This window comes from Balaenoptera acutorostrata, chromosome 10 (genome assembly GCF_949987535.1).
Source record: "Balaenoptera acutorostrata chromosome 10, mBalAcu1.1, whole genome shotgun sequence".
Classification (NCBI taxonomy): domain Eukaryota; kingdom Metazoa; phylum Chordata; class Mammalia; order Artiodactyla; family Balaenopteridae; genus Balaenoptera; species Balaenoptera acutorostrata.
The window spans coordinates 54540170-54559056 of record NC_080073.1 but is presented as its reverse complement, the minus strand read 5'-3'; the positions used below and the strand labels follow the sequence as shown (position 1 = coordinate 54559056).

Below are 18887 nucleotides of genomic sequence, written 5' to 3'. Positions count from 1 at the left end.
TTTTTTGCCATTGAGCAAGGAACTGTCATCTTTCAAAAAAAAGGCCCAACAGGAGCTGAGCTCGGGCTATTGAGTCTCCCATGGCCTGCCTTGTAGATGAAGGAAGACTGAACAAGGGGCAAATCCATACTTGGCTATAACTGTTTTTTCCACTTTATTCAAGGTGTTAACTAAAAAACAGACCACTTCCAACCTACTCTCTCAATTAGTTAACTAAAATGCCAGCGGAGCCCAAATTACTTCTAAAATGTATTGGTACCAAATGAACTAATTTACAAAACAGAAACAGACTCACAGACTTAGAAAACAAACTTAAGGTTAACAAAGGGGAAATGTAGTAGAAGGGATAAATTAGGAGGTTGAGATTAACATGTACACATTAATATATATAAAATAGATAATCAACAAGGACCTGCTGTACAGCACAGGAACTCTACTCAACACTGTAATAACCTATATGGGAAAAGAATACAAAAAAGAAAAGATATATGTATATGTATAACTGAATCAAGCTGCTGTACACTGACAACAAACACAACATTGTAAATCAACTATACTCCAATATAAAATAAAAATTAAAAGATTTTAACACTTAAAAATATAAAAAATAAAATAAAATGACTATGTATTACTTACAAAATAAATAAATAAATAAAATGTATTGGTACAATCCAGTAAAGAGGGGGTGACAGGAAAAGAAAAGCCAAACACGGTGTGCTCACATCGCTTTTTATTTCATTAAACCCAAATTACTGCAAACATCAATTTCAGAACATTTTAGGAAGACTTTAAAACAAAAAGGCAACAAGAAATTCAATACACACACACAAATACCTATCACCAGAGACTGAAGTAATTCAGAGAAAGATTATTCTTTGACTGATGGAGATATTGAGAAATGACACACCCTAAAATGAGAATATGGAATAAAAGCAAATAGTACACATCTGCTTTTTAAGTCTTCACAATTTAAATAAGTTAGGGAAGGCATACAACATGGTTATTGAATATGCTACGTCTAATACTTGAACAATCTTCGATCACGTGCCTTCCAAATCACAGCTCTAACTAGATTCATAATTATACTTTGTTGACCTCTGCACCCACACCTCTGAATTCTGTTTATTTCTTAGTCAAAGAAAATTCTGCTAGAAATCTAGGACCAGGATTAGATAGAATTACAATTATCCATTCTCAGGAGAAATGGAGGAGGTGTTTGCCCTGAAAGACCTCTAATTCCCAGATTCTCTGCCCAATATAAATCACTTAATAGTCTACACTGACATTTCAAAGCTTGAGAAAGGGAATGTTGTATAACCCTGGACTTCATTCTGGTTATTTCCTACAAGCAGAGAACAGGATAAAAAAAGGGCCCCTCAAGCTTAAAGAGGTACCTTATTAGAGACATATATACTTAACGTCTACTCCCAATTAATGACATGAATGATTTGGGGAAGTGAATTAGGACTATTGCTTTGATTAAAAGGACTACACTACAAAGTGTTTGTCTTTTATCCTTATCTCTAATTTAAATAATTTATAATAGATAATGGCTAATTTTAACTTTTGAGAATAAACATTTAGTCTGCATAAAAGATACTTTTTATAAAGTAACCATCTTATATAGTTTCTCTTTTAAAAAACAGCATTGATATACTTCTGATGACCCTAAACATTTGTGCTACAGATGCCACAGCTGCATTTTCAGAGACTGACTCAGGAACCACTGAAATATTAGATATCCTTTTGCTGGCAACACATCAGAGTGCTTATTCAGTCAATTCAAAGTTGTGCTAAACTACTGGTTCTCAGATTTTACCTTGCCTCAGAATCACGTAGAAGGCTCCTTAAAATTCAGAATATCCAGCCCACCCCCAGAGTTTCTGATTCAGTAGGTCTGGCGCGGGGCTGAGAACCTGCATTTCTAACATGTTTCCAGGTGCTGCTGGTGTAGGGATCATACTGTGAGAACCACTGCTTTAACCCACTAATTTCGATGTACTTTCAAGAGAAATGTAAGCTTAGAACCCAGAGCCCACATAGTACTCACTAAACTCTCTCCCAGGCTCTGCCCCAGGGATCATCCGTGAGAAAATCCTTTATTGCAGCAGTAGCACCCAGGCAGCTAACGAGTCCTTAACACTACTTGCTTAGCATTTTGGTTTTGCTGGGCAAGGATGGGGCATGTTTCCTATTTCTCACCAGAAGGGCTGCAATCTCCTATGTGTCCCCAGATGCCCTGGATCTGTAACCCTCCAGGGCAGGACCTGTGCCTCTGGGGGATCAAAAACCACAGCTACATGTCCCTACCCAGAAGGTCTATCTCATCCAGGAGGAAGTCCATGTCCTCCCGTCTGACTTGAGGGCTGATCAGCACCTGCCGGAAGAAGTTGACCTTCCCCCGGTGGGGCTGGTAGCCCAGCATGAGGCTCCCCTTCTTCATCATCCGCTCCTTAATGGCCGGGGCCACCTGCATGGGAGAGGAGGGAGGCGGTGAAAGACCAGAACACTGAGGCATCATGATTGCATTGTACCCAGTCATTGGCTACTCACAGGGCAGCCGCTGGTGTGGACGCCATTCTCACACACACAAAGTTGACATTAATAATAATCACCTGCTGAGAACTTATGACATATGAGTACTGATTCAAGCGCCTTAGATAGATGAATTCACTTAATCTTCACAATAACTCCACAAGGGAGATATTATTAATATACCCTTTCCAGATGAGGAAATTGAGGTGCACAGAGATTAGATAAATAGCCTGAGGTCCTGCATTTGTAAGTGGGAGAGCTGAGATTTAAAAGCAGGCAGTCTCACCTAAGCCCACACTCAGAAACTTAAATCACGATGCAATGATGCTGCATTAAAATCAAACCAGGTGTTCTCAGGGGTCACAGTCTCAAAAGTGTCAAATGTTATGTTCCCAAATTTGTTGGAACTAAAAAATACTCCAGTTCAGGCAACTCGAATAAAGAAGATTAGTCAGAAATGGATAAAAAGCACACAAAATAACAGCTATCCCTTGACAGTCTACCAAAGAAAACACTAAAACAGGTACTATGTGAGGTTATATTTTGAAGACTACCAGTTTATTAGTTTATTAACAGAACATAATTGTTTGTTAACAGGAAATATAACCACTGTGTCACTTATTAAGAGGTGTACAAGTTGGTAATAAAATTAGTAAGTCCATATTTTAAGGATTTCTGGTGAACACGGGAAGAATGGGCCCTGAGAGTCTAAGTGCACACATTTTTCTAATATTCCACTTCCATTTTCATTTTAACTCTTTCACAGTTGCTGAGCATAGAATGAGCGTCTGTCCTCTCCTGTCAGGAAGAGGAGACTTAGCTAGTCCAGAAGGGAGAAACGCATACTTAAATAAAACCAGGCGCAACGTGGTATAAGATGCCCTAGATGAGGGGCATAAATCTCGGTTCCCGGGAGCCCTTCTCAGAGTGTGACCACCCCACACCACTCTGGTTTGAAACACATCTATGATTTGTCAGATACTTCCCTAAACACAAGCCAAAGTACTTCATCAAGCTCTCAACAAAATGATCCAAGCTTATGGGAGAATCAATGCTTCAGACCTCTGGAGATATAGCTGGACTCAACCAAAGCCTTCCGAAGCGATGTCCAAGGGTCATTTTAGCTAAATACTTTTTTCATCATGTGCTCATTTTAGAACTTAAATCTTGTAAAACATGAACTATTACTGTGCTTACAACAGCAAAAACGAAGACTTACTAAGCACAGTCACAGTCATTCTAGCGAAGGATTGGACGTCTCTCACAGTAAAAGGAACATAAAAAGAAAATATAAAAGCTTTAATGAAAAATAAATGTAGAAGAAGAAGATGAAGTCGGAGGTCAAGTTACTGAAAAAATACAGACCATCAGGTTCTATAAATGTCTGGGAATGTGTCACAAATTTTATTCCGAGCTTTTTAGATTAGGAAAACAGGGTTAAACCAACATCACCTCCATTCTCTTTGCGAAACTTAGTGGCAAAGTCCAGTGGATACTGAAGCTGGAAGCTGGTAGGTAACTCTGTGTATGCTTACGCATGTCCATTTGAAACCCTTCAATTTGTATGCTCTTACCATCAGTTTTCTTCCAAAGCTGTCTATGCAAGTACCATTTCTTATTAGAATTAGAAAATCTAGTGAAATAGTACTAAGCAAAGGAAAAGTGAAAAGGAGAGTGTTTTCCATAAAAACTAAGTTGAATCCTTTGGAAAGACCAGATAAAGGAGGCGAGGGGCTGCCAGAATTTACTGCCATCAAGTTAGGTGTGATGGGAGAGCTGTAAAAGCTTTAAAACAAAGTCTTGAGAGTCCAGACCAAATCTGCCCACAGGTGGTTGCCTAGGTGCTGAGCACGCTTTCCATTTAAAGAAACCTGAGCTGGAAAGGACAGATGATTCCTGAAGAGTATAGTTTATGTAAGAACCATAGACACCCTCAGAGCATCAGAACTCTGCTCAAGAAAAGCCTCATTTGCTCTTGGAGATCCTCACTTGATGGGAAAAAAAAAAAAAACCTTTCCATCAAAAGATGGGGAAATTAAATGCACATAGATGTGTTTTAAGTTAAAATATTTAAGTTACGTATGCATCACATATTTTTCTAGGATTATTTGCTTTAACTTGACCAATCCTCATCCCCTTAGGTAGGTGGGCTTCTAGTGCATATGTGGGTATGAATGTGTGTGTTTGTGCATGTGTGTATATGTGTATGCAAGCATGTGTGGATGTGTATGTATGTGCATATGTGTGTTTGTGTGGTGTGTATGTATGTGCATGTGTGGGTGTATGTGTGCATGTGCGTGCACAATCACATGTAATTTAAACTTCTAACCCCCCATTTGTCATTTACCGCTCTTAAAATCCTCCTAGTCACACGGCAATGCAGAACTGTGGGCTGACTTAGGCTCATGACAAAGGTACATTTATTTTTAATTCCAAGAGCGAGTGGGCTCTTGCATGTAACCTGTAGGTGTGAGAGTAGGTATGAGAAGGCATGGCCCACAGTGCCCGTGCTAATCAATGCCAGGAAGATCTGGTCCATGTGGGGCAAATGTTTGCCCAGGAGAGTCACAGACTACCAATTTTAGGGCTTACAGCTTGTGGTTCTGTAGACTTTTTTTAAAATAAAAATTCCCTTCCTATTTATCTCCATCCTCCTCTAGGTGGTACCCAGGATATAATCCGCTCTGGCTTAGAGCAAATTTTAAATTTAAAACAGGCATGTTCTTGGCTCAAACCTAATTTGCATTATTTATTCCTATTTATTTTTCCTCTATTTTTCTTTCCCAAATGATAATTTATGCCTTACCTTTGGAGAGCAGTAGAATTTTGATTCCAGCTCCTAATGTGGCTCACAGGAGGTGCTTATCAAAATGAATGTCAGGTTTGCATTTCTTGTTAGCAAACCAAAAACATCTCCTACTGTGAGCAAGAAAGATAAAACTAAGAGGCACTCAGATGTGTTAATATAAAGATATTTTTGATCTTTAAATTCTTGCTCTTTGTAAGGCATAAAAATTTGCTTCCATGGGCAGAACACTTGGCATCAGAACCAAACTTCTAAGCCAAATTTTGTCACTGACTTTCAAAAATTATAAAGAAACGACTAAATATCTGTGTGATTCAGAGAACCAGCTAAATAAGGGTTTGGCAGTACAACACACATCTTATTTTCGTACCCATGAATATAAGCTTAATTCCTAGAGGTAATTACTCCTGGCCAAGAGGGGAAAACCTCCTTTGTTTAAATACTTCATGGGGAAAGCAAGCTGTAAGCAACACCAACATCATTCATTAAATCTGCCACAAATTATAATTGTAGTAGTAGCGGTTGTTGTTATTGTTAATATTTTACCAACTCTTTAAAATTTGCAATGTGCTTTTCATGTCTCTGATTCTCATGAACCCAAATTAAAGCTTATTTGAAAAGGATCCACATTTTTGCAATTTAGGGACCAGAATGTTCTCGTGACTAGCCAGCTTGTCACCTTTGTACATTAAAAAAAAAAAAAATCAACCACTTCCTATTTATAAAGCTTCAGGCATAATCCAATTCTTGGCAACTAGGATATTCTCTTTTGCTGATCACAGCAGAGAAACAGTCCTAATCCGACAAGATGGAATATTCACAAGGGAAAGAAAATATGTGCAAACTAAATGTAAGTATCCGAATATCGCCCCTAAATGGAGCACGCAAGGAGGAAAGCAATTTAGCAGGAGTGAGATTGCTTTCCAGCTCTCAATTATTTTACTGCTGGTTTTTCCCCCAAATTGTAAATCAAGTTCTTTTCTCCTGCCTCAGTGCTCTGGTCCCTGCATCTTAAGTGGAGGAAGATCCTGACATTTCTATTTGGTTGCACAGGAACTTAATCGACACATTTCTGTAGGGTTGCTGTTCCCCCCCCCACCTTAAATTATGTTTCAGCAATGATTTAGCCATTTAAACAGAATTTTGTTGCCACACCCCTGCTGCATCAACAGCATTTGGTATTTAAAAGTTGCTTAAACCCAAGGAAAAGAAAAAAACAACTCTCTCATTCAGGCCAAGTACAGTAATTTGGTAACAGATAACTGACCAGGTGTCACCAGAGCCTTTTATTAAAATAAAATCCTCAGGTCTGTAAAATGACATTTCTTCTTAAAAATGTGTAACTTATTTAATGTTAAACAACACATTTTTTTTCAATATACAAAGTGTTTCTCAAACTCTCTGTAAGGAAGTTTATTTTTTCCAGTCCATTACATACTTTTGTGAAATACAATAAAAGTGAATAACTAAATGAAAATTAATTACTAAATAAAAATGAAATAAAAGAGACATAAAAACAAGATCCTACTGTATGGCACAGGAACTATATTCAATATCCTGTGATAAACCATAATGGAAAAGAATGTATGTGTATATAACTGAGTCACTTTGCTGTACAGCAGAAATTTAAAAAACATTGTAAATCAACTATACTTCAATAAAACTAATTTTAAAAAAAATTTAAAAAGACACAAAAAGAAAGAAGGTAAAAAGAAGACATAATAAGTACAAGCTAAATTAGTGTTTTTTTAAAAAAAAAATCAACAGTAAACTTACTGTTGTTATAAAAGTTTCTAAACAGTAACTCTGGGTTCCCATGTTTTTCTTACGGCAGACACCCAGTTCATGGATCTGCAGGGTGCTGGAGACCACATTTTGAGGATTGCTGCTCTGTTCTAACTCCCTTGTCTCCTTGGGGGTGTATATAATTTTAGTTATGAATGTTGGTGATATTTTTCATACTTACTTCTGCATATTGGCATAATCTCCATGCCATTTTGAATCGTGTTTTTGTTTTTCACTAAACCACTGTGCCATAGTTTACCTAAACATGTCCCACTTGTTAAGTCTTGGAGCTGCTTCCAATGGCACTTCAGGGAAACCATGAACCCAATCATGAAAACTCTAAATCAGTTCTTCGAAGTCTAGTTCAGAGATTATAAATGTCTCGAAATCTCCTAGACATTAGGATCTTTATACAACTTTTCCCATCAGATGCTATAAGGGTGAAATAGTCACATTTTCACCTGCAAAATATGGGGCAGCACAACACCCAGCATGACTGAGAAGATAGGCCTGTAATTAAAGGAAGTGATCCTTTAAGCACATATGAGGGACAAAGACTACATACACTTCTACTGTGACTCTAGATAGCAGAATCATTCGGAGCTTCTAATAAACCCAGCAAGATTTGTGTTTTGCTAAATTCTCCCCTAAATTGATGTTCTTCAAACTCCAGATTTTACAGTTGTTTTCTCAATTTCAATTTAATTAAATCTTCATTCTGTAATCTCTAAGGAAGCAAAGACTTTTTAAGGAGTAGGAGGCTAAACTCGTAATAATTTGCCCATCTTGTGGGTAGAACATGGAGTGGGCAGGCAGACTAATAAACTGAAGAATAAATTATTAGAGTTTTATTGTAATTAATAAAACTTTTTCTAAGATTATTTTGCCTAAAGGAGAGTTAGTTGTATCAAATGCAGAAAATTATCTACAATATTTTTTCTCTCTATAAAAGTCACTTGGAAGAGTTTTTAATTTCCTTATATTTACACTAAACTTCATATATCTTTGGCACCTTCTGTATTTCCCAGAACAGAGTTTATAGCCATACCAAAGCTACTCATTGCAATACATGGTTAAGCAAATAAACACTGAGAAAGCAATATAGAGTGGGCTGATTCAGCTGCTATGTTGAATGTTAGTTGCTCTAGCTCTAGTTTGGTAAGCTTTTTTTTTTCTGTAAAACGCCAGACGGTAAATATTTTAGGCTTTGTAAGTCATACAAGCTCTGCTGCAAATACTCAACTATGCCACTGTAGCATGAAAGCAGCCCTAGACAATATATAAATAAATGAGCATGGCTATTTAGGGACTTTATTTAGGGACAATGAAATTTAATATTCAATATCATATGATTTTCACATGTCACAAAATATTAACTGCTTTTCATTATTTTTCAACCTCTTAAAAATATTAAGCACATTTGTAGCTCCTAGGCTGTACACAAATAGGTGATAAGCTAGATTTGGCTTTGGACATAATTTACTAACTCTCTGGTCAAAATGGAAAAAAAATACATTACGATGTATAAAATCTACCCCTTAGGAGGAAAAAGTGCATGAATATTAGGTTCACTGGGCTTCTTTCAGAAACTCTGAATTGAGCCAGGAAATGAAAAAGTTCTTCCTGTCTCTTCTTCTCCAGGAGAGCATGAAACCAGAGCCACAGATGGGTGGGCAGGGTTGCCACAGTGGATTTCTTCCAGAACAATTATTCTTGAACCAGCACAACAAGTAGCTTGCTTTATATTGTCTTCCCAAATAATCTGGGTTCCAAATAAGTCCCATCTTCCATGTTAAACTTGAGGTGTGTTCTTCCGAGTAGGATATTAAAATCTAGCTCATGAAAAGAGTTGGCAGGAAATGTCCACACTTGGTACCTGGCACCCAACACAAAACTCTTTCCAAGACTTATAACAAGGTATGTAACTCATTTCCCCATTTAAGTAATTTTTTTTTGTATAGTTTGGGGACACCTCAGATTTTCTGAGCCCAGATAGAGATGCAATGCTGATCAAGGTGAGGGCCAGAATTCAGGGCATGAATAGCAGCAACGGCCAGAATTTAAATGGAGGAATTCCAGTCCAAGAGAAGAATTAGCGAGACTAAACCAGTCAGAGAACTTAAGTGGGCTTTCCAGGGGCCTTCCTTCTTCTGAGAAAAGTGCAGACCAGCACAGTGACAATCTAGGAAGCAAACGGGGCTTTCCCAGTGCATATAAGCTGAAGGCCAATCAATCATCAGAGAAAAGCTACCCTGGAGAGATTCCCCAGGCATTCCTGAATGTCCAGTTTTGCAGTTATAGAAAATAAGATGTGAGAAAGCCTGTAAATCCTTTATTTGTTCATTACTTTCTCTGGTATTTATCTCCATAACTAAAGCATCATGATGGTCCTTGCATGAGCCAGTGAATGGAAGGCCATCATAACACTGATACTGGATCACAGTCTAAACATAGATTTGCATCTCTTATTTTCCTTTTAGCTTCGATTAAAAAAAGATATACTCTCCAGTGGATAAGTGCATTCCATCAATTTCTGATCATGAAAGAGCTCAAACATATAAGAACTTCCCAAAACTTAAATGATCATTTTTATCTTGATTTCTTCTAACTGTACATAAGAACCAGATACCTTGATTTCTTCTGACTGTACGTAAGAACTGGCTTTTCCAAATTTTAAAATTTGTATGGAAACACAAAAGACCCCAAATAGCCAAAGCAATCCTGAGAAAGAAAAACAGAGCTGGAGGAACCAGGCTCCCTGAATTCAGACTATACTACAAAGCTACAGTAATCAAAACAGCAAGGTACTAGTGCAAAAACAGAAATATAGCTCAATGGACGGGATAGAAAGACCAGAAATAAACCCACAGACCTATGATCAATTAATTTATGACAAAAAAGGCAAGAATACACAATGGAGAAAAAAAACAGTCTCTTCAATAAGTGGTACTGGGAAAACTGGACAGCTACATGTAAAAGAATGAAATTAGAACATTCTCTAATACGATACACAAAAATAAACTCAAAATGGATCAAAGACCTAAATGTAAGGCTGGACATTATAAAACTCTTAGAGGAAAACATAGGCAGAACACTCTTTGACATAAATCGCAACAATATCTTTTTTGATCCACCTCCTAGAGTAATGAAAATAAAAACAAACAAATGGGACCTAATTAAACTTAAAAACTTTTGCACAGCAAAGGAAACCATAAACCAAGAGAAGAGACATCCTACAGAATGGAAGAAAATATTTGCAAATGAAGCGACCTACAAGGGATTAATTTCCAAAATATAAAAACACCTCATGCAGTTCCATGTCAAGAAAACAAACCACCCAATCAAAAAACAGGCAGAAGATCTAAATAGACATTTCTCCAAAGAAGACATACAGATGTCCAAAAAGCATATGAAAAGATGCTCAACATCAATAATTATCAGAGAAATGAAAATCAAAACTACAATGAGGTATCACCTCACACTAGTCAGAATGGCCATCATCAAAAGTCTACTAACAATAAATGCTGGAGAGGTTATGGAGAAAAAGAGAACCCTCCTACACTGTTGGTGAGAGTGTAAATTGGTACAACCACTATGGAGAACAGTATGGAGATTCCTTAAAAACCTAAAAATAGAACTACCATATGATCCAGTAATCCCACTCCTGGGCATTTATCTGGAGAAAACTCCAATTCAAAAAGATACATGCATCCCTATGTTCATAACAGCACTATTTACAGTAGTCAAAACATGGAAGCAACATCAACAGAGGAATGGATAAAGAAGATGTAGTACATATATACAATGGAATATTACTCAGCCAAAAAAAAGAATGAAATAATGCCACTTGTAGCAACATGGATGGACCTAGATATTATCTTACTAACTGAAGTCAGACAGAGAAAGACAAATATCATATGATATCACTTCTATGTGGAATCTAAAAAAAATGGTACAAATGAACTTATTTACAAAACAGAAACAGACTCACAAATTTCGAAAACAAATTTATGGTTACCAAAGGGGAAACAAATGTATGGAGGGGAGGGATAAATTAGGAGCTTGGGATTAACATACACACACTACTATATATAAAATAGATAACCAATTGTGACTACTACTGTAGAACTCTACTCAATATTCTGTAATAACCTATATGGGTAAAGAATCTGAAAAAGAATATATGTATGTGTGTGTGTGTGTGTGTGTGTGTGTGTGTGTGCATTTGTGTGTATAACTGAATCAATTTGCTGTACACCTGAAAACTAATACAACATTGTAAATTGACTATACTCCAATAAAATTTTTTTAAAAAAAGATATTTTCATTTTCACGGGTTTAACATATTTCTGCTGTTTGGATATATGTGAAATTATAAATTAAGGAAAAATGAACACTATTATAACAGTGAAACTTCCCATCAAAGAAAAAAAAAGAATTGGCTTTTCCTTTACACATGCAATTCAGAACATATAGAAATGGGTTTTGAATTCAGCTAAATATATATCCTCCCATTTGGAACCTCTGTGTTACACAGGGAGGTTGTTGCTAAATGAACAGCTATTGAAAGAAAACATTTCCTTATGGTCTAAACATGATATAGTCCAAAGGAGAAAGTGAGTTTTTAGTCTTATAAAAAAAGTTCTTTGTGGTAATGGTTACCTTTACATCCTTAAAATGTAGTAAATGGAATCTCTCACCCGATACAAAAGAAACAGTTGCTACCTCACAATACAGAAACCATTCCTTTGTATTTCCAAACACTTTAGAGTAATTTGCCCCAAACATGACATTCTATATAGAATAGGCATTTGCCCTCCTAACACAGTTTGCTTTTGTCTAAAATTGTTCTGAGCTCACAGCCCTAAACAGCAGAAATTTTGCTTATGGCTGATCACACAGGCAGTTTCCACCCCTCATCAAGGAAGAAACCATTACCTGCCAGAACAACATTAAAGCACTTCCACATTTCTAAGAGCATTTCTGACTCAAAGAAGGAAAACTGCTACTATAGTGTGGATACATGACCATTGGACTATAAACTCTGTTCAAAGCTAGGTCTTCACCTTATTTTTCTTTATATCCCTCAGAACCTAATGTAAAGCCTTGCTAGGAGATAATGCTATGCACTTGTCAAAACTCATAGAACTGTGCACCTTAAAAGGTAAACTTTACGTGTGTGTAAATTAAGAAGTGAATAAATTAATTAACTTAAAAAACAACAGAGATTCTGAGAGGGCCATGTAGATATGTGAGATCATGCAAGTATCTTCAGCTCCTAGTGCCCCAGTTTCCTTATCTCTAGGCAAGAGATAGTAATAATAGTACAGATCTCTTCCTAAGATTGATAAAATATGGAATGTGATATTGTGTAATGCTGTGAACAGACAGTCCATGATGGAGATTAATATTCTTACTCAAGAAGAATCTAGAAATACAAATCAAAACTACAATGAGGGACCACCTCACACCAGTCAGAATGGCCATCATCAAAAAGTCTACAAATAACAAATGCTGGAGACGGTGTGGAGAAAAGGGAACCCTCCTACACAGCTGGTGGGAATATAAATTGGTACAGCCATTATGGAGAACAGTATGGAGGTTCCTTAAAAAATGATAAATACAGCTACCATTTGATCCAGCAATCCCACTCCTGGGCATATATCCAGATAAAACTGTAATTCAAAAAGATACATGCACCCCTATGTTCATAGCAGCACTATTCACAATAGCCAAGACATGGAAGCAACCTAAATGTCCATCGACAGGTGAATGGATAAAGAAGATGTGGTACATATATACAATGGAATACTACTCAGACATAAAAAAAAAGAACAAAATAATGCTATTTGCAGCAACAATGGATGCAACTAGAGATTATCATACTAAGTGAAGTAAGTCAGACAGAGAAAGACAAATATCATATGATATCACTTATATGTGGAATCTAAAATATGACACAAATGAACCTATCTATGAAACAGAAACAGAATCACGGACATGGAGAACAGACTGGTCGTTGCCAATGGGGAGAGGGTTGGAGGAGGGATGGAGTGGGAGGTTAGGGTTAGCAGATGTAAGCTTTTATGATAAACCATAATGGAAAAGTATAAAAAAATAATGGGTATATATATATATGTATACATATGTATAACTGAATCACTTTGCTGTACAGCAGAAATTAACACAGCATTGTAAATCAACTATACTTCAATAAAAAATATTAAAACTGAAAAAAAAAAGAAGAGTCTAGAGAACAAAATCTGGAAAGGAAATGGAGCATGAATTGGGATGTTTCCTTCTAGTTCTACCACTCACTGCATGACCTTTAGCAAATCACTTGAGTTCTCTGTAGGTCTGAAAATGACAAGGATCATGTTGACCACTCTTAGATGCAAAGGATAAAGGTATTTTGGACATGGTGGCACTTGAAGCTTTTCTTCATGGTGGGCAGTGGAGACTAATGGAAACTGTATGGTCTGAGGTTTTTTGGAGGCTCTGAAGCACATATGATCAAATATACTGGGGCTTCCCTGGTGGCACAGTGTTAAGAATCCGCCTGCCAATGCAGGGACATGGGTTCGATCCCTGGGCCAGGAAGATCCCACATGTTGCAGAGCAACTAAGCCCATGCACCACAACTACTGAGCCTGAGCTCTACAGCCCGCGAGCCACAACTACTGAATCCCACATGCCACAACTACTGAAGCCCACGTGCCTAGAGCCCGTGCTCCGCAACAAGAGAAGCCACTGCAATGAGAAGCCTGGGCAAGGCAATTAAGAGTAGCCCCCACTTGCCGCAACTAGAGAAAGCCTGTGAGTGGCAGCAAAGACCCAATGCAGCCAAAAATAAATAAATAAATAAACTTATATTAAAAAAAAAGATCATCATATATATACTGTAATAGGGAAAAACAAATCTGACTTTATATTAGATCTGTTCCTTTTGCTTTAACCTTTGTGCTCTGTTGCCTGTGCTTAGTCATGCTGGCTCTGCACCTTTTGTAAAAGAATGTTGCGTATAGCCTGAAATATGCAGGATAGCCCATTCTCAAGTCTCTGACCTTTAAGAGTCCATTCATATAAAGGTAAAAAGTTGCAGAACAGAGAATAACATGTGTTTTGTTGGAGGTTTACAGGAGCATTATGACCTATGGGGACAGCTGCAAGAATGAAGGATTCTGGCACCAAGAAGTTTGTAACTAACCATGCCCCCCTCCCTCCAGTTTGCCTTTAAAAGTGCTTTGCTGAAACCCTTTGGGGAGTTTGAGGTTTTTGGGGCACGACCCACCCATCGCCTCGCATGGCCCTGCAATAAACCTTTTCTCTGCTCCAAACTCTGATGTTTTGGTTGTTTGGACTCACTGTGTGTTGGGCACACGAACTTGCATTCAGTAACAATATCACTGTACTTATTAAATAGAATTCACACATAATTATAGAAGATTTCAGTTGAGTTGTGATTGACTAAGTTAACATAATGTTCATTATCTGTGATTTTGCAGTTTTTCTTTTGTATTTTGGAGCATTCTTTAAAAGTTAGCAAGGGCTTCCCTGGTGGCGCAGTGGTTGAGAATCTGCCTGCTAATGCAGGGGACACGGGTTCGAGCCCTGGTCTGGGAAGATCCCACATGCCGCAGAGCGGCTGGGCCCGTGAGCCACAATTACTGAGCCTGCGTGTCTGGAGCCTGCGCTCCGCAACAAGAGGGGCCGCGATGGTGAGAGGCCCGCGCACCGTGATGAAGAGTGGCCCCCACTTGCCACAACTAGAGAAAGCCCTAGCACAGAAACGAAGACCCAACATAGCAATCAATCAATCAATTAATCAATAAAAAAAAAAAAAAAAAAAAGTTAGCAAGTATTTTTATATGCCCCAATTCAATTCTTATACCCCACCCCATGCTTATTTTGCCTGATGACTAAATAAACTAGCTCTATGCACATATGAGTGGCCAAACATCTACTGTCCTCAGGACAGACTCAACTTATACCCGTAATTATCACAGCACTCCTTTTCACTGTTATAAGTGTCCCAATTTAGAGGCTAAGTTCTATGGTTTAGACTAACCATAAATAGACCAAGAGACTAGTTTACTGACTGGGGACCCAATTCCTGAAACTCTGTGTGACTCTGGACAAGAACTTTGGACTTAAGACTATGACTCCTGTGGGACTCATAGTCCTCTCTTATGAAAAACTGATAATCCCTTGTAGGATTGTCATGTGGACTAAATGAAATAATATAGATAAAAACACCAAGCACAGGGGCTTCCCTGGTGGCACAGTGGTTAAGAATCTGCCTGCCAATGAAGGGGACACGGGTTCGAGCCTTGGTCCGGGAAGATCCCACATGCTGCAGAGAAAGTAAGCCCGCAAGTTGTGGCTCTAGAGCCCACGAGCCACAACTACTGAGCCCACGTGCCACAACTACTGAAGCCTGCACGCCTAGAGCCCATGCTCTGCAATGAGAAGCCACCGCAATGAGAAGTCCACACGGCGCAATGAAGAGTAGCCCCTGCTTGCCGCAACTAGAGAAAGCCCGCGCGCAGCAACGAAGACCCAATGCAGCCAAAAATAACTAAATTAAATAAATAAATTTATTTAAAAAAAAAACAACAAGCATAGAGTTGGCATCTGCTAGGCACTCAATAATATGAACTAGTATTATTAATTTCTTAAAATGAATTTGCTTTTAATCAATTTACATTCACACCTGGTCTTTTATTACTCTTATTTCATTATCTCTTGAGACATGAGCATTTGAAAGTGTTGTGAAAACATGACTTGTAACTTATTCTTTCTCCCCAAAGCATCTAAACTGTATTAAATAATTCTGAGAGGTTGTGAGTTACCAGTTTTAGAAATTAAATCTTACACCTCATGTATGCTGCTTCTATATTAATCTTCTATTTATGTTCCAGGTTTTTTCCAAATCAGACAAAAATTAACAAAGCAAACTTTTTTTTTCTTTAAAAAGTAAAACAGTTGTTGATTGATTATCTTGGCCGTCTGATGGTGGGGAGAGAAGTTTCCATTGAAATGTACTGTGGGCAGGGACGAGTTTCTATTGTATTCTAGAAATTTCTATGTGTTGTGTAATTTTGCAGCATACAGAAATATTTTCTAAGTAATGAAGTTACTTCTCCTTTGGACATGTGAAAAGTTCACATATAATGAAAAGGTCATTTGTCCCCATATTCATGAGCTTGTATCCAAAACTTTAGTCTTTGTGTTGTCCTGCCATGTACATTTTTATCAAAGGAAGATCAAAGAGCTGTGTTAGGTGCTTCCCAAATGTGCCTGACGATACACGGCACCTGGATCCAGACCCCAATCCACAGCAGCTGAATCTGAATTTCGATGGGACAGGCCATTGGTCTGTATGTTTACTGACCAGGCACTCAAGTTCTTGCTATCATGATGCAAGTTTGGGAACCTGGACAATGGCAGTCCTTTAACTAGGATGTTGGAGACATATGGTGCAGTAGGAGGTGAGAGGTGTTGGACAGGAAAAAACAATTTTGAGAGAGGAAGGAGGTGAGATTGGGAATCTCCCCTTCCTGAATTGCTTATGTTGATTTCATAATAAACGAGTGACCTTCAAAGAAGCTGTTAGCCAACTTTTCTGTTAATCATAAAACATGAAAAAGTATTCAAAACACTTAATTATGGCCCAGGAAACAATGAAACTCTTCGTACTGAATGCTTAAAGAATCAATTTTCCTCTCTCGATATATTTCCTGCCATTCCTTACCTGCTCAATTCTTCTCCTACTCCTTTGCCCTCACTCTTTTCCCCTGATGTCTCCACTCTACAATTTAGAGGTGAGCTGCCCTGGTGTGCCTCCCAAGCTTACATTATGTAAAATCGGTGGTCCAGAGCCCATGAAATCATTTGCATCTAAGAGATCATTTCAGCTTGGCAGACATGGAGAAACAGGCCACACTCGGGGCATACCTTTTTTCAAATATGGATTTTTACCCTTATTTTCCTCTGGAGTATATCTCAAAATCAGCAAAACACTAAAAAGTGCTTCACTTTAAAAGCACTGCCCTGTCTATACGCTTCCCAGTACAGATGAGCAAAGCCACAGAAACAAAGAGGTCAGACCTCCAGGAAGAATGAAGAACACAGCTTCACATGTGGTGTTTGTAACGTAGAAATGACAATGACGGCAATTCCAGTAAACCTAATGTCAGTCATATATTCAAGGCAGCCAGAATGAACAGTCATAAAAAGAAACCAAACTGAACTGAAAGCTTTAGCTGGAGAATGGACACAATAAATGTTTTACACACTCTATAAAGTAAAACCTTAATACTCAGTGGTGTCACGTGAGCTCACAGCTCCTCAGTAACTGTTGTGGGCCAACCCCCAAACGTTAGCCCACGCTGCGAGATCCCTATATTGTTCCTTAAAATGGCAAGTTATTCGGTAATGCTCAGCCAAGGCTAGCACCACCTCTCAGGGGCGTTTGGAAAGGAGTCCAGGCATTTTGGGTTATTGCAATGACTGACAGCTGCGTGCTTCTTGCACTTGATGTGTGAGGTCAAGAGTGACAAACGCTTCATAATGGTTAGACACAACTTGCCCAGGGAAGAATGATGTTGCCCCAAATGCCAGTGAGGCCCCTGCTGAGAAACGCTGATCAGGAGGCCTGTGGGCTCCAGGAACACCTTCTACACTTTGTCTTGACACCTCTGGGTCCTTTCAGTTTCTCCCACAAGTTACTGACCTTGCTTTGAGTCAGAACAGATGACTCAATTGATGGCTCAGCAAAGTAAATGGGACCCTTGAGGGCAAAAAATAGTATTTTGTTGTTTCCCTTAGATTCTTTTTTTAATGTTTCATTTTAATTTCATTATTTTCTAGCTTTATGAGGTCTATTTGAGAAAAAAAATGGTATATATTTATAGTGTCCAATGTGATGTTTTGATATACACTTAAGTAACAAAATGCTTTAGGTTTGCACATATTGAGCAAATTAACAAAAGTGATTATACATTCTTCCTTATGGAGCTCGCTCAACACTGTTGAACCCAGTACTTAAAATTAGAAGTTGGTTTTGAAGCCACATACAAGCCCCTGTGTCCCTGACTTTTGAAGTAAAATGCTGACTTAAGAGTTATGATTGGGAATTGTGAAGATGTAGAAACAGAGAACAGCTGTTGGGCTGGGGAAATGATGACAATTTAGACTATAAATCCATCACATAGCAGAATCACCTAACTCCCAGTTCCCTGAAAGATACAGGTAAAGGCCTGACACACTCATGAGTTGTTTGTACAGGAAGCAGACCCCCTCCAGGTGAAAACTGCTGACCACAAGCACATAGACCCTAGACTGGTTGAAACCAGAAGGTTGATGATGCTGACGCCCAATTACCTCACCACCAGCCAATCAGAAGAATGTCCATCAGCTGATCACGTCCTCTTTGAACCATTACTATAAAACTCCTCACTACCCCCTCCAGGGGTACACAGTTTTGAGGGCATTAGCCCGCTGTGGCCTCCTTTGCCTGGCAAAGCAATAAAGCTTTTCTTTTCTACTTCACCCAAAACTCTGTCTCCAAGATTTAATCCGGTGCTGGTGTACACAGGCGGAATGTCAGCAACACTTTTTCCTTAAAGTCATGGAAAAAGTATTGGCTGCAGGGTGCTGCCCCTGGAGAGAGGGGCTGCCACAAGAGGCAAAAAGGAGGCAAAGCAGACAGGGCCCTTCTTGGCCTCAACCAAGCTCCTCTTTACCTGTCTTACATGTT

General features: G+C 38.4%; 1 protein-coding gene across 1 annotated transcript in view; it reads right to left on the bottom strand.

The window, feature by feature from the left end:
* Positions 1–715: 715 nt before the first annotated feature.
* GADL1 (glutamate decarboxylase like 1) overlaps positions 716–18887 on the bottom strand; it is a 183228-nt gene continuing 165056 nt past the window's right edge. Inside the window, exon 15 of the mRNA XM_007191535.2 lies at positions 716–2470. Coding sequence (XP_007191597.2) covers positions 2297–2470 — 174 coding nt within the window. The 3' untranslated portion in view covers positions 716–2296. The remainder of the gene's footprint in view (positions 2471–18887) is intronic.